The 20,757-nt window shown below is 32.1% G+C and overlaps 2 protein-coding genes across 6 annotated transcripts; one reads left to right on the top strand and one right to left on the bottom strand.

The window, feature by feature from the left end:
- Positions 1-2,844: 2,844 nt before the first annotated feature.
- Positions 2,845-8,045, top strand: LOC7460262 (cytosolic sulfotransferase 15). The gene is made up of 2 exons (XM_052451772.1): positions 2,845-3,081; positions 6,964-8,045. Exons 1-2 carry the CDS (start codon positions 3,016-3,018, stop codon positions 7,888-7,890), a joined length of 993 nt encoding a protein of 330 aa, XP_052307732.1. The 5' UTR covers positions 2,845-3,015; the 3' UTR covers positions 7,891-8,045.
- A 2,397-nt stretch (positions 8,046-10,442) lies between these two features.
- On the bottom strand, positions 10,443-18,486 carry LOC7460263 (uncharacterized). 5 transcript variants are annotated; one of them, XM_024596463.2, is made up of 14 exons: positions 18,320-18,486; positions 18,157-18,240; positions 17,935-18,078; positions 16,872-17,801; positions 16,581-16,629; positions 16,419-16,492; positions 15,258-16,329; positions 14,857-15,155; positions 13,972-14,078; positions 12,792-12,942; positions 11,908-12,060; positions 11,556-11,709; positions 11,211-11,467; positions 10,443-10,895 (listed from the first exon to the last, which is right to left on the bottom strand). In XM_024596463.2, the coding sequence occupies exons 1-12, from the start codon at positions 18,356-18,358 to the stop codon at positions 11,581-11,583; spliced, it is 3,231 nt and encodes a 1,076-aa protein (XP_024452231.2). In that variant the 5' UTR covers positions 18,359-18,486; the 3' UTR covers positions 10,443-10,895; positions 11,211-11,467; positions 11,556-11,580. The 5 variants fall into 5 exon arrangements, with proteins under 5 accessions (XP_024452231.2, XP_024452228.2, XP_024452230.2 ...); XM_024596460.2 differs by having other exon boundaries at positions 11,211-11,437; XM_024596462.2 differs by having other exon boundaries at positions 11,311-11,437.
- Between the last annotated feature and the right edge of the window lie 2,271 nt (positions 18,487-20,757).

Genomic DNA, 20,757 nt, shown 5'->3' with positions numbered 1-20,757 from the left:
CATCGCATGATCAAATATTTACTTGAGCATCTATTTCTCATTTTTTTCAAATAAAGATCAACTTCTCAATCTAATCTTAACCATTTTATTTTTTAATTCTTTTATTTTTTAATTTATTTTATAAAATATAAGACATCATCATTCCAGTACTCAATTCAAAAACTTTACCATACAAAAAAAAAAAAAAACTCATTCATCATTGATTTTTTATATATATTAAAAAATAAAAATAAAAAATTGATGAACAGAGGCGTGTGGGTGAACTGATCTGTAACCTTAATATAAAAAAGGTAAAAGAATTGCACCGATAACTGATGACTTACATTCATCATGCTTGACAAAATTAGGTAAGAAAATCAATAATAACATTGTCACGTCTTAGATTCATGCATATGGGTGGAAGTAATTTTTTTACTCGTGAATTCTCCCAATTCAAACCACACAAAAGTCCGCAAAACTCAAGATTTATGTGGACTTTGACAACAAGAACCGATTGGGTCTCTTTTCTAATAACAATCATATTTGGTTGAATATAAAATGATTATGTGATCTTTAAAAAAGATGGCAATTTGAATTAAAAATGACAAATTTGGAAAAAAAATTTAAAGGGTTTATATAATGACAAATTCGGCTCAAAGTAGCCATCAATAATGTATTTTTTTTAGGAGTAAGAAATGTTTTTTATGACGAGTCAATTTTTTTTTTTACTGGGAGTCAGAGGAATGCAAAAAAAAAAAAAAAAACATCTGCTAATGATATAAAATTTTAAGGAAAAAAAATAAAAGATCAAAATGGTATTGAATAAAAAATAAACAAAAAAATATAGCAATCAAATAAAATTTTAAAAAAATAATGAAGGATTGTAAAAAAAAAAAAAAGCTTACAGATATCATATAAAAAATATGATTTCATTTTAAAAATATAATTTCATTTTAAAAAATAAAATTTCAATAACATGCAATAAAAAATCATATTATTCTTTAGTCATTCTATTTGAATGGACTAAAGTTTAAAATATAAAGAAAAAAAAAACTCAGCAGGTCAGTCATGTGTGTGAGTCTGCGTTCCTAGCCCGTTCAAAAGAGACTTGGATGACGCAACATGCCACTTATATATAATTCACTGCAAAAGTTGCTGATATACCTGCAGCCTTTGGCAGCTAAAGCTGATAAAGTTTTAACTGGTTCTTGCTCGACAGGCATGACTTGCACATGCAGTGCTTTTCCTTTTCTATGCCCACATACAGGGCAGTAAGGTGGCATCCACACCCACCCAGGAATATTTATTGAATCGGAGCATAAATAAAAAGATAATTTTGCTGTTTCTGTAGCATTGTCAAGTTACGAATAAAAAAACAATTAATAAATCACATTCACAATTACAAAATAACAGAGAAAGAAATTTTATTATAAAGAACTGAAAAAAACCGCTTAGATGGACTATTGTTGATCAATGCTGAGGTTTGGAGGTGTTGCTGAAATGCTAGATCTGGATATACAAATTGAAGAATAAAGACTAGGTGGTGTGTTTGTGTTTTTAAGGGGGAGGGGGCGACTGTTAGGGTTCCTGGGTTTAGGTTAGAATAGAAAGTATTTTCTTTTCATTTATAGTTTTTTTTTTTTAATAGGAACCAGTTCGGTTTGGTTCGGGTTTATCGATATCAACATTACAAAACTGAACCGAAAGCTTTTCTAAATATTATAATCGGTTTAATTAATTTTTTTGTTTGATTTTTTTTGTTAATTTTTTCCGGTTTAATCAGTTTATCAGTTTTTTTACTCACCCCTAACTAGAATAGATATCAATCAAGACTTTCGCTCTCTTAAATCAAAATCCGATAACTATTTCTTTTCTCTCTTAAATTAGGACCGAAAAATAAAAACAATAAAGTTTTGAAAGAAAATTGAATTTTTAAAACTAAAGGATTGAAAATTTAGAAATAGAAAATAGAAAGACCAACCTAAGCTTTTCAAGCAAATTTAAAATTTCCATATATTTTCTCTATTTTCTTCATTTTTAATCCTATGTTTTTCCTATTTTTATTTGATAATTGGCCATCAATTTAGCCATAAAAAAATTCAATCAATGAGAAAAAAAACTCAACTACCAAAAGTGAGAGAATGTATAATATTCTAAAGCTAACGAATTTGATTTGGTTGCTTGCATTAATGTAGTGAGTGGTTTCTAGTTTCTAGTTTCTGGTTACCTGTTCCCATCGGACTGTCAGGACTGAGGGCTTTGCTCATTTATGTTTGCATTCACTCATGCCACCGACTCGTTACAATGCTCAAACGCCTAAAGTGTTTTTGTAATTTAGCTATGCCTATAATATTGTTTTCTAAGATTAATTATAAGCTATAAAATCTTCATATTTAAAATTCCAGTTCTTTTTATTTGACTTCTTGAATTCGAATTTTAACATATTAAATTTATGCTTTCAATATATTAAATTGATTTATTAGATATCCTTAAAATTATTTTCAAAAGCCGAGTCTTGTTTAAGACATAAATTTGCTCGGGAATTTATTTAAAAGCATGGCAAGTTGGCACATTTAATATCAAATTAAAAATAAATTACACTAACGAATCTGATTTGGTCGCGATGCTTCGAAACCTGGCGACTCAAAGATGATTTGATTTCTAAAAAGGGAAATTGGATCAACTTTTGTTCCTATTCTAACTTGATATTTCTGAAAAAATAGTCAAACATATCGTCAAAACGAATCTCGTACTTTATTATAACTTTTATAAAAGCACTTAACAAATATTCTTTCACCATTAATTATTATCCCGATCATACACGCACATATATATATATCAAGCACAATAAATTGTTTTAAGATTGTTATTCCTTTGATCTGGTTTCTACAAAACATATAAAAGCATATCAACATATAAAAGTACAAACGTGGAAGATCGCAGGTACATTAATCCATGTCATTATAAATAGAGAGGCATGCAGTAAAGAAAGACAAGTTGTTAGGGATAACTAATTTAGTGAGGGTGCACAATATCATGGAAGACACCCAAATGATCACCGGAAACAACAATAGTCTTGCAGAAACCGATGAGATTGCTGACCTCCTGTCATCCCTTCCCAAAGAAAAGTCATGGCGATTAGGTTATCTGTATCGATACCAAGGCTTTTGGTGTCCTGAAAAGCAGATTCCTGCTGTCATTGCATTTCAAAAGCACTTCATAGCACAGAAAACAGATACTATACTAGTCACCATGCCTAAATCAGGCACAACATGGTTGAAAGCCTTGGCATTTTCCATTATGAATCGTGCAAAATATACACCCTCGTGTAGCCCCTTGAACTCTGTCAACCCTCATGATCTTGTACCTTTCTTTGAGTTTAGGCTTTACGCAAATAACCAACTTCCTGACCTGTCTACCTTTCCATCCCCTAGAATGTTTGCTACTCATGTGCCATATCCATCACTACCGGATTCCATCAAGAACTCCGGCTGTCGAATTGTTTGTCTTTGCAGGAATCCATTTGACAACTTTATCTCCTTGTGGCATTTCGCCTCCAAAGCAAGACATGAAAGTCTTGGGCCATTATCTATGGAGGATTGTTTCGATAGTTTTTGCAATGGACTTGGAGGATTCGGTCCCTTTTTTGACCACGTATTAGGGTATTGGAGAGAAAGCTTAGAGAGACCAGAGGAGGTTCTGTTTCTCACGTATGAGGACATGAAAGAAGACATTAATTCTCAGATGAAAAGGTTAGCTGAGTTCCTGGGCTGTCCTTTTTCCTTGGAAGAAGAGGCAGATGGGGTTGTGGAAGGAATATCAAAGTTGTGTAGCTTCAGCAATATGAAGGACAAAGAGATCAACAAGACTGGTAAGTCTATCCCACACTTTGAGAACAAGACTCTCTTTAGAAGAGGTGAAGTAGGGGATTGGGTCAATTACCTTTCTCCTGAGATGGTGGATCGTTTGAACAAAATCATGGAACAAAAGCTGGCTGGTTCTGGTTTGAAGTTCAAGACTGGTTTGTAGACATTAGTTCTTGAATGCATTGTCTGTGTTTCGTGTTTGTGTTCGTTTGTGAGTGGGATCTTGATCAGTGGACAATGATGTGCTTCCGATCTGGAAAAAAAATAATTAATATTGTCCACTGTAAATTGTAATAAGACTACGTTTATTGTATCTGTATCTTTCTTTGTTCCTGCGTGATCCTTCTTTTTTCTTTTTCTATAATATCATATATTTATTATAGATATATATATTTATTATACTTAGGATATCTCTTAAGCACTACCTAGATATATTTATTATACTTTATAAGGTATTGGATTGTGTTAAAGAATAGATAAAAATAAAATATTTAATTGAAAATCAATTATATTGATTACATACATTAAATAAGTCTTATTTTTATGTAGGAATATTATATATATAAGTCAACATTTTGCTATTTTAAATTGTTCATCATAAATTTTGTGATTAAAAAAAAAGAAAAGTCGAAATTTATTTCATAATAATGTCACTAATTATCTACTTTTCATCCTTTTTTTTTAACTCTCAATCATGTTGAAAACAATTACGTTTTAAATTGTATTCTAGATTTGAGTTGCTATACGACATTGTTGCTGCTTGCTAATTTCTTCACCAAATATCTTGTTGCCTGAACTTAGATTCTAAATGCTGATTCAGTAATTAGCTAATCACATAATGTATAATGAAAAGAAAATAATAATAATAATAATATTAATAGATAAACTATAAAGAAAATTTTGATTTAATAAATTTTAAATATTAATAATATTATCTATTTTGAAAAAATAACTTATAAAACTGTTTAAATATTACTAATGTTAGTTTAATTAATAAAACTCAAATCAAATAAAGTTTTTGAACCTAATTGAGAAAGGAACCTAAAAATAACTATGAAATAAAGAAAAATTTACTTTTAAATCTAATTTGAGCACAACCCTGATCTTAATTATTGAGCACTAGTAGACTGGATATATAAGAAACAAGAAGATTGCTTGTTTTGTATTCGAGTGTATTTGGCTTAAAAAAATATTTAATTTTTTTTTTAATTGTGATGTATTAATATTAAAAATAAAAAAAATATTTTAATATATTTTTAAATAAAAAAAAAAACTATATACCACAAAACTAGCTAAATCTGTATAGCGTCATATCAAGATTTCAGATTGCTTGATTCAATAATTGAATCAAAATTTAGGTTTACTTTTTAAAAACACTCATTTGACTTTTCGAATCATATATAATAGTCGTCTTGTATCAGCTAAGCAAGTCCACGCTAAAGTAAGATTTTTTTATCTTACAAGAAAGTTCTTAGGAAATTTATCTTTAGTTCAATTCCCCCCAATAAAGTTGAAAAATAAGACAGAAAAAATATAATCAACGTGATATTTAATTAGTAAAAATATTAATTTAAAACATTTTAAAAAACAATATTCTAAAATGTGAAAGAAATATGGTCCAGAATGAGAAACGATCGTTGAACAATCTGGTCACGCTTCCTTCTACTACTCTATATAAAGACAGCGCACTTAACAAGATATTCAGCAAATCATGGCCCAGAATTAATACCATTGTTTATGAACCTTAAATATTCGTATACATAATGGCATCCAATTTTTTTATTAACCTAAACACGTTAATTAGGATTAATTATGTGATTAATCGGCTGCTATGATCACCGCTTAGCTGGGCCTTAACATTAGTAAACTCCAGCTGCCGACATCAACCAATAATTATTCTGATTCCTGAGCCAAAAATTATGTCAAATTAAGGAATGCATTACAAAAACCACTGGATTGCATTTGCATAAATTAACACGTGATGAATTAACTCAGCCTAGGAAAAACTCAGACCTGTAGTTACCAAGGCTAATATATTTTAAATTCTGTTTTCTCTGTAATTTTAGGTATCTATTATATTTTTATTTCTTTAAAATTTATGTAAGAGATATTTATCTTTTAATAATATTATCAGGATAAAAAATAAAAACTCATGAGTTATAAATACCTTATAAATTCTTCAAGTTTCAAGTTTATAATTTTTATGATCATGTGCTATATATATATTTTCAGAACATCTTTATTTAAAATATTATTAATTTTTTTAAAAAATTTCTTTTTACTTAAACATATAAAAATCCTTAAATATATCAAAAGTGATATTTTACATGTTTATAAGCATACCATGCAAAATATCATCTAAAAAATAAACCGTATATTTAGCAGATTTTGAGCAGCATGAGTCTAAATCCCCAATAGGATTTCAAATATTCTTGCATCAAGTTCTTCATTGCATTGATCTTATAGTTAATTACATCATTTTCTTTGAATTACAAAAGGATTGATAGAAAAGTTCTTTTCATGTTTAAGGGCCCAATGGTCAACTTGAAGCTGGCAGAAAATGAAGTATTCTGCATGCACTTATGACCTTACCACCTGTTAGATGATTGGAACTTGGATGTGCCATTTCTCTCATTGTATAAAAACAAAAATTTTATCATCGCATCAAATTAATTTTTTCCCGACTCCCAAAAATCACAAAGCAAATGGCTGTCAGACGATCTCGGGCCGGGAATCTATAATTATTTGTTTTGGCTTGCATGTTCTCGCGCAACCGATGCATCGTTAATTATTTTGAAATTGAATTAAATAACAGTTTTACAACAACAACAACAACAAAAAAGAATTTTAGGTTGTTTTTAAAACAAAAACAGAAAGATCAAGGATAAAACTTAATATTTCTGTGCAAATTAACATTGAAAAAAGGGATCTTGTCGCTTAAAAAACCGTGGGGGATCCCAGTACATAATTAATCCATGTCATTATAAATAGAGAGCAATGCGGCAAAAGAAAGACAAGCTGTTAGGGATAGCTAATTTAGTACACGGTGCACATCATGGAAGACACCCAAATGATCACCGGAAACAACAATCTTGCAGAAACCGATGAGATTGCTGACCTCCTGTCATCCCTTCCCAAAGAAAAGTCATGGCGATCGGGTTATGTGTATCGATACCAAGGCTTTTGGTGTCCTGAAAAGCAGATTCCTGCTGTCATTGCATTTCAAAAGCACTTCATAGCACAGAAAACAGATACTATACTAGTCACCATGCCTAAATCAGGCACAACATGGTTGAAAGCCTTGGCATTTTCCATTATGAATCGTGCTAAATATACACCCTCGTGTAGCCCTTTGAACTCTGTCAACCCTCATGATCTTGTGCCTTTCTTTGAGTTTGGGCTTTACGCAAATAACCAACTTCCTGACCTGTCTACCTTTCCATCCCCTAGAATGTTTGCTACTCATGTGCCATATCCATCAATATCGGATTCCATCAAGAACTCAGGCTGTCGAATTGTTTATCTTTGCAGGAATCCTTTTGACAACTTTATCTCCTCGTGGCATTTCCTCTCAAAAACAAGACCTGAGGGACTTGGACCGCTTCTTTTGGAGGAGGCTTTTGATAGTTTTTGCAATGGACATGGAGGATTCGGTCCCTTTTTTGACCACGTATTAGGGTATTGGAGAGAGAGCTTAGAGAGACCAGAGGAGGTTCTGTTTCTCACGTATGAGGACATGAAAGAAGACATTAATTCTCAGATGAAAAGGTTAGCTGAGTTCCTGGGCTGTCCTTTTTCCTTGGAAGAAGAGGCAGATGGGGTTGTAGAAGGAATATCAAAGTTGTGTAGCTTCAGTAATTTGAAGGACAAAGAGATCAACAAGACTGGTAGGTCTCTCGGAAACCTTGAGAACAAGATTCTCTTTAGAAGAGGTGAAGTGGGGGATTGGACCAATTACCTAACCCCTGAGATGGTGGATCGATTGAACAAAATCATGGAACAAAAGCTGGCTGGTTCTGGTTTGAAGTTCAAGACTGGTTTGTAGACAGTAGTACTTGAATGCATTGTCTGTGTTTCGTGTTTGTGTTTGTTTGTGAGTGGGATCTTGATCAGTGGACAATGATGTGCTTCAGATCTGGAACAAAAATAATTAATCTTGTCCACTTGAAATTGTAATAAGACTACGTTGATTGGATCTTCTTTGTTGCTGTGTGATCCTTCTTCTTCTTCTTCTAATAATAATAATAATAATAATATCATAAACATGCCAAATAAAATAGAAAATGGCTAAAGAGTATACTTGGGACATCTATCAAGATATATTATTATACTTTATTAAGTGTTGGATTATGTTAAAAAAAATCAAATATTTAATTGAAAATCAATGATATTGATTGCATACATTGAATAAGTTTTATTTTATATAGTAATATTATACACATTAAATGTTTTTGAAACATATTGCTATTTTTTAATGTTCATTATAAATTTAAAAAGTAGAAATTGATTAGATAATAATATCATTAATTATCTACTTTTCATCCTTTCTTTACTCTCAATCATGTTGTGCACATAATTTGAAAAGTAACATGAAAACAGTTATGTTTTGAATTTTAATTTTAATTTCAATTTTATTTTAAATTAGAGTTGCCATACGACATTGTTGCTGCTTGCCATTTTCTTCACCAAATGTCTTGTTGACTGAACTTAGATTCTAAATGCTGATTCATTAATTAGCTAATCACATAATATATAATGAAAGGAAAGAAAATAAAAGTTTTCAAGTTTTAAAATTATAGATAATTAAGCTATAAATAAAATTTTGATTTAATAAATTTTAAATATTAATAATATTATCTATTTTTTAAAAAAAAATAACATATTAGATTGTTTAAATATTAATAATGTTAATTTACCTAATAAGACTCAAACCAAATAAAATTTTGAAAGCTAATTAAGAAAGTAACCTAAAAATAACTGGGAAATAAAAAAAAATTACTTTCAAATCTATTTTGGGCAAGATTCTGATCTTATTAAGCACTAGTAGACTAGACATATAAGAAATTGTTTGTTTTGCATTTGTGTATTTGGTTTAAAAAAATATTTAATTTATATTTTTTAATGTTTTTTTTAATGATGGTGATGCATTAATATTAAAAATTAAAAAAAAATATTTTAATATATTTTTAAATTAAAAAAATCAAAAAAATACTATATACCACAACCACTAAATCTGTACGACGTCATGTCAATATTTGCTTGATTAAGTTAAGTTTACTTTTTAAAAACAGTCATTTGGCTTTTTCCAATCATATAATAGACGTCTTGTATCAGCTAAAGCAAGTCCACCGTAAAGTAACGTTTTTTTATCTTACAAGAAAATCCTTAAGATTTTTGGGAGATAATCAATCTTTGTGGTCATAAGGGCCCACATATTCATTGGTTGTTTGTTTCCACATTTATTTTGCATGGTAGCCTTGTCGAAAATTAGAAAATCTATATATGGCCATCAATTTCAAATCTCAAAGCTGGATTCGTGGCTGAACCTGTCACCATTTCATGAGATTATGTATTGATATTTCGACAATTTTTACTATAATTATCATATTTTAATAATCCGGATGGATTAGTCCTGGATTAATTGGGTTAATTCTTGGGTTGGTGGTTAACCCAAACATATTCTAAAACAATGTCGTTTGTTTATTTTAAAATGAAATAACAATGTTTGAATAAAATTTATTAAAAATAAAATAAAATAGTATCATTTTGAATTAAAAAAAAAATAGAGTCAACTTGGCCACATGTCACATAAATTTGATTGGATTAACCGAGTCATAAATTAAGTTATAAATCATGCAAGTTTAATTGAGTTAGAAGGTGTTTATGGAGATAGTAGATATTTTTTTAAAAGTATTTTATGTTTGGAAAAACATCAAAATGATATATATATTTTTTAATTTATTTTTTACATTAATAAATTAAAATGATTTAAAAACACTAAAAAATTAATTTTTTTAATATATATTTAAAAAAGCAAATTAAAACTGATTTACAGACACCGTCTAAATCCAGCTATATTCAAAAGCAAATTCAACCCCGGATTAGACTTTAAGTCAATTCCTGGATTAGAACAAGCTTGCCACCAAGCAGACCAAACTTCAGTACCGTATCCGTTGAAAGTTTCAGCACGAGACTGTTCCCTGAAAACCACTTGATATCACGTCAAATTTTTTTCTGAAAATTTAATCTCTATCGATTGATTTCTCTATGCTTAATATCAACCAGGCCCTTCTGTTTGCAACCTAAGGAAATTTATCTTTTCTTCAATTCCCCCAATAAAGTTGAAAAATTACAATCAACGTGAGATTCAATTAGTGAAAATATTGCAAAGCCAAATTCAATTACATTTTCTCAGCAATCTCAACCAATTAAATGCAGACAATACTTGAAATTACAAAGTTAAATTCACTTAAAATTTATTTTATATTACACCTACAATACCCATCCAAACATGCATACTCAAACTATTAAATATTTATAAAATCTTAATTATATCATTTCATATCCTGAACGTTAAATGGAAAAATATCAAAAGAATCTTCAAAGGTGTACATGTTATATATTTTGCATTTTCAATTCATATTCATTTTAAGTTTATGTACATAAAATTAAACCCTAGCACAATAATTTAGGCTTTTATGTTAAAGTAATGTCCATACGTAGAACTTGCACGTACAAGTGACTTCCTAATACAAAGTAATGTCCATACGTTGTCCACGTGTGATGATTTGAGAGACATTATACTATACTGATGGTTTAGCTGTCTACACATTATCCAATTTTGATTATTGGATTGTTTATAAATTTTTTAATTAATTATACTCTACAACAGCTGCAATAGATTACCATTCAAGGATATCATTCTTAATCTGCAGCGCAGAGCCTTGGTTGAGCAACCAGGCTAATGATAGGGAATGGAGTCATCAATGCTAGAACACTTCAGGAAGTAGTAATCTCACTTCAAAGCTTCGGGTCTTAGAGTGAAGTTTGCTGCAATTTGAAACAGGGAAGAGGAAAACAATGTCAGGAACCTTCAAGTTTGAAATCATACAAAGAACAAGGCATATAATTTTCGCACTAGAAAGAAGCAACGAAAATTAAAACTTTTCCTTGCCTGTTTGGAGATTTTCTGTATTAAATCATTTGGAAGGAAACAAAATGGAAGATAGTTTAACACTCTTTTTATGCTCAATAGTAGGAAATGCTCAGACATAGACACCTCTATTTATGTTCTCAAGTGCATTGCTTGCTCAGCATTTTGGTTTTCCATTTATTTTAAAAGAAGAGAGTGATGGGAGAACCCACCTAGAATCAACCCAAATCTTGACAGAATTTTCGTTGATTTTAAGTTTGTAATCCCTTTTCCTTAACTATTGTAATTTCTACTTTAGGGTAGAGATATGACCCACTAAATTCACAAGGTAGGCAATAGTCGATGAACTTGTCCCCGAATCTGCTTTGCTATCCAGTCTGAACTTAGCTGAGTGGGGGAGGGTGGTAATGTGCCTGATATGTTCCATTTGAAAATAGACCTACAGCAAAGAGAAGTAAAAAAAGGAATACTAGAAATGATTCAAAATAGGCACTGGAAGAAGAATATAAATAATAGGCACAAAAAAGGCGAAGCTATCGCAATTTTTAAACATTTACCTCATGTGGATATGAAGTGGAAATCTCAAATCTCTTGACTCCAATCCATAGAAGTTGTGCATTTTGGTACCTCAATCACCGAAGGAGTGGCCTCATCCTCTATGAAAGGAAGAAGCTTCCCTAGATGCAAGCTCTTTGCGATCCAGCTAGCTGGCTGCAAAAGTTACCAACTTCAACTGAAAACTGAAAGTTGTGGGGAAAACCATAACATTTGAGCATATTCAAGTGCAGGAAAAATAGGTTTGGGGCACCCTGGAAGCCTCTGATAATTTCCAAGTGGTCTAGGGATTCTATTTATCAACAAAATAAGGAATCAGAAAGGGGGAAAAAGGTAAAAGAGAAGAGTGCCTACCATCATGGGTATTTTCCTTTCTGAAGCACAGTATCTCAAGTGACGTAATTCCCGGGTCTCATTCTCAGTGACAATAGCCCCCATGGATATCTTTTCAGAGTCGAGACTCTCCACTAAACTTTGAAGGGTTTTGAACACCTGTCCATGTGCATGCTACGAAGCACAAACAAAGAAAAACAGGTCCATTGCGACTATAATTCACCGTGTCAATGCACCATAAGAACGGATGAAATTAACAACAAAAAAAGAAGAAGAAGAAAGAGAACGAACACTTTGTATAATAGAAAGATAGTGTACTAGAGGAGACATTTCTTAAGCCAGCATTGGGGACAGACATTGAGTAACTGGAATGATGAATGTGCATTGAAGTTGTGTGATTCGACAATATGTTTTTCTGTATCTCACATATAAACTTGAATGTCTCTACATTTGCATTTGCATGGTATGCTTGTATCATCTCAAAAATAAACCGTATATTTAGCAAATTTTGATGGCACGAGTCTAAATCCCCAAGAGGATTTCAAATATTCTTCCATCAAGTTCTTCACTACATTGATCTTAAAGCTAATTAAATCATTTCTTTGGTGAAATTCGAGAGGACAGCTTGTGAATTTCAATAACTAGCTAGACTATTACTCAACTTTTTTCCCATCATCAAGCACATTTATAGTTTTATTGATACATGTTGATTGCTTTGCACAAACCCCCAATCACTATTTGCACTTGAACAGAGCTTTGAATGAATAATAGAATGAGACATCCGTGGAAGACTACATCTCAGATAATTCAAAGGTGATTAGAATGCATGAAGTAATTGAAATTTGCTGTAAAGATTATCAAAATTTGGATGAGAAATAGTTCCTTGACATCAAGATAATACTTACCTTCACTATTACTGTCAATTTGGTGCAAAATCTATGCTTCCCATGAAGCACAATCCCCACTCTATCAAAAATATGTTTCCGATGATTGCAGCAAACTGACTTCCCTATTCTTGTACACTTCAAATAAGCCTGATTTGATATGATCATGTATCTGAAAAAGATCAATCACAAATCATGAAACCAATAGAAACAAAAAAAAAATGAGGCGAAGTCGCCAAGCTTAAAATCAGATACACTGAAATTAAAAAGCAAAATTTTAATTATTCCAAAGAGAGGGGTCGTATTGAGGAACGTCATGAGCTAAGGCCCTCCAAAAATGGTATCTCTATTCTCTAGAAATAGATAGGCACCAATTCTCTATTTAATTATTCATACAAGTTCCAGCAATTTAAATTTCAAAAAACTCTGATTTACAGATTTCAATCTAATTATGCATACAAATGTGCATGATAAATTGAAAAAATTTACAGTCTAAACCCGTCAAAACCCTGCATAAATTCTTCTAAACCAATACAGAAAAAAGATCATGCACTACAGAGACACAGATCTATACTTAAGTACACAAAAGGGTGATCACATATCAAATTTGCAGCAGTTACATGAATAAGAAAAAAGTTTGCCATGGCTCTCAATGAAGGTCCCTTCAAAACTATCAGGCAAACTTAGATATACCAATTCTGTCTAAAGCTAAAGCTAATTCATAAATGGGACATTTCTCAGGTTTTGCACCAAAAGGAAAGGAAAGGAGGTAAAGAAAAGGAAGACTAATAATATAACCATGAATATGTTTTCAAGAGCAAAAGTTTTTGTTCAGCTACTGCCTCGTGGAATAAAATATGTATGACTGATTTTCAGGCATGTCTCGTTTCCTTCACCTTTTATGCCATTCATACTTTCTCCATGCTTAACCTAGACCTATGTCAAAGACATGATGGCACCAAGAATCAATCGCAACCATGTTTGCTTGGCCTATGACCCACTCATACTAACTATGCCCTTAATCAATGGCTTCAGTCACAACAATATACTAGCTGTCCAGTTGAAACAGGGATTAACATCTGTAACAGAAGTTGCATTCAATGTCTTAAAGTATGTAGACTTAAAAGCAAATTCACTTACTAAATTCAGAACCACATATATAACAAGAAGGTTCATAATACAGCACCAATGCATAACTTACTTGTCAGGAGATACAACAGAACCTGCTGCAACCGAATCAGTAAGCCACTTTAATTTTAGAATAAGGGCATTCATAGCACATCCATACAAGAACTTGGTGGTTTGTAGCTGAAATGAAAATGATCATGTTGAGGAAATAATTATATCATCGACAAGAAAAGAAGTTCCAGCATTGATAAAATACTAAATAAGTTTTTTCTAATTCCAAAGAAAGAGTTCAGGTAGAGTTCAGTTATAGAAAATCATTGATCTTTCTCAAATATTTTATACGTTTTTTTTAATAATTAGCCAAAGGTGAAAGTGATTGTGTCAAAGTTAATTGAAGGCAAAAGGAAGAAAAGGAGGTACCCTATCTTTAGAGTTGATGGGTAGTCTGCTTCAGCAAAAATATGCAACAGCTACAAAATAATAATACTCATGGTATCAAATCTAGAAAGTTAGAGCTACTACTTAACCCAAACTCTGATGAAACAAAAGGATGAGAAAAGAAAGTTAAGAGAACGAAATGGAAGACAAAAGGCTATGTTCGATTCGTTTTTTTGAATAAAATGAAAACGGGAAAAAATCAGTTTTCCTTGTCTGACAACAATAAAAGGTAAGCGAAATTGCATATGATAAACTTACAATAATGTTACTGTTGAATGTAAGAAGAATAAAGGATGTATAGATTACGTAAATTTACACTGCAGTAAGGTTTTCCACTATTTTCTCTCGATTTCAGACACATCATTGTCAGATGGTTAAAAAAGATGTGAAACTTCCATATACAAGTAAGTCAAAGCTTTCCAGTTGAGAAGCTAAGCGGAAGATGATGATAGTAAAAAAAAGAGAGACAATGACAGGAGGGGGAAACGTTAAAAGATGACTTTAGCTGTTAAAAGCACACCTTTTTTGAACATATAACAACAGGAAGGTGCTGCAGATTAGATCTTGAAACTCGCTTTAATCTTGAATTTGGAACAGGTGGAATATCCAGTACAATCATGCCACCGTATATTTGTATTATTTCGATTATCTCTTTTTCCTTCTTATGGGAAAATCCTGTGAGCAAGAACTCTAAACCATGAAATATCAATCTCTTTGCATCCTTTATTTGACATGTGAAACTACTTTTCACATCTTGAGGTTGAACCTCTGAGCAAGTGTTGCCATTGTTTTTCTTTTTATCAGCTCTAATTGTAGAACCTACATAAAAAATAAAAAAAAATAAAAAATAAAAAAAATGCACCAGTAACTTCAAGAAGATGAAGAAAGTAGTATATCAGGTAATTGATAAGAGAATCTAACCATTTCTATGTAGAGTTTGTGGCTTTCGAAGGTCCTTGTTTTGATAAAGGTCGACTTCAACTTCTGAGAAACAAACTCGCTTTCTAACTGGATTACGAGCACCAAAGGAGTTTTCCCATTTCAATTTTATCTTCTCGGCATTTTTGCTTGGATGAAGCTTAATTATATTTTCTTGTCCCACGGCCTGTTCAGGACTTATTTCTCCAGTTAAGTTGTGAGTAAAGAGTTCAGAGGCCTGTGGACGGCAGCGTGTCCTTCGGTTTAGAATAAGAGGTGACCTCCTCTGTACTGAAGGCTTAACTTTCATCTCAGTCCTGTCTTTTGTAGGCTGATCATGACTTCTCTTCTGACAAGTTATTTCAGCAACTAGATTCCTCACCACGTCCTGATTTTCTTCATTATCTCTACCATCAGTGCTCTCAAACACAGACTTGAATGGCAAGACCCCTTTAGAATTCCTCTGATCAGACAGTCTAATGCAGCCCATTTCCTGATGTGAGGCAAGCAGATTTCTGACATGTCCTGATGAGTACCTTCCATTATGGCAAGGTCCTTCCCTCTCCAGAACAGCATCACAGTTCGGTGAAAGTGTGCTATAAGTCCTAAGTGAGGCAACCCTCCTTCGAACCGGAGCATTAGAACATTGGCCCATAATTATGGGCACAGTTTGGCTGTCCATAAAGACAGGCTCGGCTTTTAGATGAGAGGTTTTCTGGAAATTCTCCGTCCCAGTGTCTGTTTTGGGGTTGAAGCAGTTTTCAGCATCAACCTTTCTATTATTCTGAACTGATGGGGAAATGGCATTTTCAAGAGAGATACTACAAGGAACAACAGAACATAGTGGATCCACCAATGATAAATCTGACGATATAACCTCTTGTTTATCATGTAAAGCTTCAAAAGGTATGCTGGACTGTGAACCTATATTGGACCTCGTTTCATGTTTCTGCACAAAAGAGTTCTCATCCGGGGCAACATCAGCAGATTCAGAGAGAAAGCTTGTCTCGCCAACAAAAAACTTTGGGATACTTTTGGGGCTGTTCTGCTTCAACTTTGCAGAAGCATCTCCTTCCTTGCATGAGTGGAAAAGGATGCAAAATTAACATGGCTGATAACAGAGGGATTTCAAGAGGACTTGGATAAAATAAATGCATTCCTCACCTCCAATGCCCAGCCTCCAAACCATCGGCTCTTGAATCTGTCTGCGATTAAATAATGTACTTCACGGGCTCCTTCTGTGAGGGTGGAAAGAAGAGTAAATTCAAGCACAAAAAGCTATCAACAACAGTAGGTAAAGAGGGGGGGGAGGGGCGGCTAACTCACCAGCTTTTTCTGCACTGCAAGCATGGAACGAGTTTACATCCACTGGAGGCTGAAATGAAGGGTTTTCCATTGCAAAATCAATTCTTTAAATGGAAAAGAGAATTATTCACATTTAAGTAACGTGGCACAGTACTAACACCAATGGCCTACCAAGCCTAAGTTTCCATCTTTGGTGAATACAAACTGTACGAATAAAAGACAGAGAAAAGGGGAAAGTAGATGAACTGTAGAAAATGATTCCATATCCCATTTTTCTTCGGATGGAAAAGGATAGAAGGAGAAGTTCTTTACCTTTGCCCCTGAGGAACTCTCTGAAAGTTTCTCAGCCGGCTGAGTTAAAATGTGATCGCCAAGACATGCTGCATCAGAGGGGTTCGAACCCAAATCTGAGTCATCATCAGCATTATTTTGCTGAGGCAGAAGCTGTACATGTTCAGATCCTTTTTCCAGATGATGATTTTCTAACACAGGAGTTTCTTCAACTTGAGACACGTCCAGGTCATGAAGATGCTCATCACCATGGGCACTAAAAGACAGCCCTACATCTAGATAAGCGTCCTCCATAATCGAATCATCTAAATCAGAAAGGAAATCAATCTCATCAGCTTCATCAGATGGGCAGCCAAAGGCATCTTCAGAGGACTCCAACCGTGCTTGTTTAATATGCAGTGCAGCTTCAAGAATTGCTTGCTTGGTCAAAGCATCTGAAGATGAGCCAGTCTTCACGAATTTATGTATAACCAGTGCTTCCGATGCAGAAATAGAGAGTTCGACCGCATCACTGATATCAGCATCTTTAATGCATATCAAATTGCATTTTTCTTCATGCTGACATCCTCTGTCCTTATAATTCGTGGCAGACTGCGGACCAGCATTCTCTGCTGTTGTTGGAATGGAAATTAGACGCGAATCATGCATCATACAACTGGCATTTTGGCCCTTCCTTTCTTCATACTGCTTCCCACTGTCACTGTTACTGGTAAAATCTCGTGGATCAGCATTCTCCATGGATATCGGGGCAGAAGTTAAGGATGGAATTACTCCACCGCCAACACTATCCATTTTCAATTGAATTGCCTCTCCCACGCCACCCGAAGTTTCAACTTGCTTCAAGGGCAGGGCTTTACTAGAATCATGCAATCTTTCATTCCCGTATAAAAGCTGGCTCTGGCTAGAATGCAAATCACTATCTGACGAAAGACGCAGACGAAGATGAAGCAACTGCATCGCAACAAAAATAAATAAATCACATCAGCTTCCAAAAAAAAATTATATTAAAAATATCAAAATCAAGAAAAGAAATTGACAAAAAAATCAAAGATTAATTAAAACTTATACAATCTCAAGGACTTACGTTGCCCGGCGATGGAGTGATGCTATACTGCGTATTATTATCTTCTCCGGATGACAAGAACAAATGAAAATTATTACAATAATAATTTCGACCTTGTTCTTCAATTGACAAAATCTCCACATCTTTTCCGTTATTAATCAAACCCTACGCATCGTAACATAAAACCTAAAATATTTTGATGAAATAAATAAATAATAATATCAATAATGATTAATTGCTCACGTTGAATTCTTGATTAGCTTCGGCTTCTGGTGATGGTGATTCTGATTGAGGATGTTGGAGCCAAGGAGGAAGCCAAGCGAGATCCTGAAATTGATTGAATTTAAAGTTAGATAAAATGAGTGAAAATCAATTGAATCGAAAGGTTTTTTGTGCTGATTGCTACCTCGGAGAATTGAGGAGGACGAAACCCTAAACTTGCCATGGAGAGATTACTGGGAGAGAGAGAGGAGGGATTTTTCGCGCCAAAACCACACTGGTGCTTGGCTCGGCTCACCGCTCGCTATGGGTTTTGTTTTATTGATGGCGCGAAAGATTGTGAAATTATGATCCGGTGGTATGGATAAAACTGTCTCTTTCCATTTTTATAAAAATTACTTTTTAAAATCTGTTGACCTTTATTTTTATTTTTGCATTTTTAGGCAGAAACTAAACGGTGCTTAAGTTATATATCCTATTAACTAAATTATAACTTAAGCACCGTTTAATATGTATCTCATCATATCTAAACGTTTAATATTTTTAGTCATTGAAAGTTTAAAATGTATCTCATCATATTAACTAAATTATTAAAAATTTATATAAATTAAATTAAATTAATATACTATTCGGTTTAACTAAAAACTTGATTTATCTTAAGTTATATATCCTATAATCTTCAGGTTAATACATCTTCTTCTTTTTCTACCCTTACGTTTGATGATTTGCTTCTTCTTTGTGATTTAAGGTCTCGTAAAAACGACGACGACTCCACTTTTTGCAGTCTTCTCTAACTGAAACCCTGATAGAGCAACGATATAATGGGCCAAGGTTTTCACTCTTAACATGGACTTGTTAGCCAGGCTTTTGCTACTGGGTTTTGGCTCTGAGCAGCAGAGTGTCGCTTTTTTCGGCCTTTTTAGGTTTTTTTATTGTTTTTGTATGCCTCTCTTCCGTTAGTCGTTATATATATATATATATATATATATATATATATATATATATATATATATATATATATAAATAAATTTATCAAGTAATTTTAAATTATTTTTTTGTATTATCTAAATAAACATGAAATATAGAGAAATATGTTTTTTCTATCTAAACTGCCTGTATTTTAAATTTATCAAGTAATTATAAAAGTATATTTTACTTGAAAAAAATTAAATTGATGTTTTCTAATGTTTTCTAATGATTTTGATATGTTAATAAATAAAAAATATAAGAAATATTATCTTAATAAATTTTTAAATAAAAAATACAATTAAAAAAATACTCTACAGTATATCATCAAACCGGGAGAAACTCGGTTTCATTGTGTTTTAAAGTACAACACTCGTAAAGCATCCATCATCATCTTCATGGAGATATTTCCAAATCAAAATTTAAATTTTTATATAAAATTAAATTCATTCCTCTCGTCAAATTATTAATAAATTATATCAGAAGTCTTAGATGCATGAAATTTTTACTTCTCGTACCGACATCACATCCTATAAATGGAGTTACCTGTATTAAACTGTTTGGATGAGGTTGACAGGCACGAACTGATTTTTTTCTTAAAAATTAAAAAAGAGCACTATTTTTTTAAAAAAAATAGTAAGATAATATAGTTTGAAAAAAATTTAATGAAAGAATATAATTAATGCATGTTATAATTAAAAAACACAACATTTCAAAACATTTTTGCTGAAAAACACGATATCTTTTTTTAAAAATTAAATAAGCTGACATAAATTATATACAAAAAAAAAAAACAAGAGACAAAAAAATAAAAAAAAATTTAAAAGTAGATCAAAACTTTAATTACGAACCCACTAGTAACACCAAAAAAATTTTGTTTCAACACATGCAAATAAAACAAGGAAGGTTATCAATGATAATTGGAGGAGCCATATATACTGTAAAAAAAAGTGATAGTTCACGTGCCTCTAGATGATGCATGTGTCCTCCTCTTATTACTGTTGATAATATTTTTTAATTTCATTGAATTACTTTTTTAGTATTGTTAAATTCATCTAATCAGTATTTTTTTGAAGGTGTTGTAACGACATTTTAGTATATTTCTAAAGTCTTTTTATTTTCTTTTTCTCCCCTTGTAGCAATTGCTCACTTGTCTTTGATGTGATACCTGTGATCCACTTCAGTTACCATTTATGATATTTTTCAGTGTCGTTTGATTCATCTTGTTAAAAAAAAATTAATAGTATCGATGGTATCATCATTACAATTTTGATATGTTTTTAGAGTTTCTTTGTTATTTTCTTTTACTTCCTCTCTTTTTTTATTGTAATTGCTTATTTATATTTGAATGATTTATCACTTACTTTAGTTATCGTTGGTGATTTTTATTAGTGTCATTAAATTTATCTCGTTAAAATCTTTTTAATAACACTAATAATATTATAATTAAAATTTCAGCCTTTCTATATCTTTCTTTCTTTTTCTCCTCTAAATTGTAATTTATGTCAGTATATTTAACAATTTTTCTGAAATATAAATGCTATTTTACCCAAAAAAAAATTTATATTTTTTTGTCAAAATGATATTAATATACGAAAATACCCGGATGAACCCCAGAATCTTTCTTTTTTCAAAAAAAGGCTGTTGCGATGTGCTGTC

This window comes from Populus trichocarpa, chromosome 3, assembly GCF_000002775.5.
Source record: "Populus trichocarpa isolate Nisqually-1 chromosome 3, P.trichocarpa_v4.1, whole genome shotgun sequence".
NCBI lineage: Eukaryota > Viridiplantae > Streptophyta > Magnoliopsida > Malpighiales > Salicaceae > Populus > Populus trichocarpa.
This window is presented reverse-complemented; position numbering and strand designations above follow the sequence as displayed.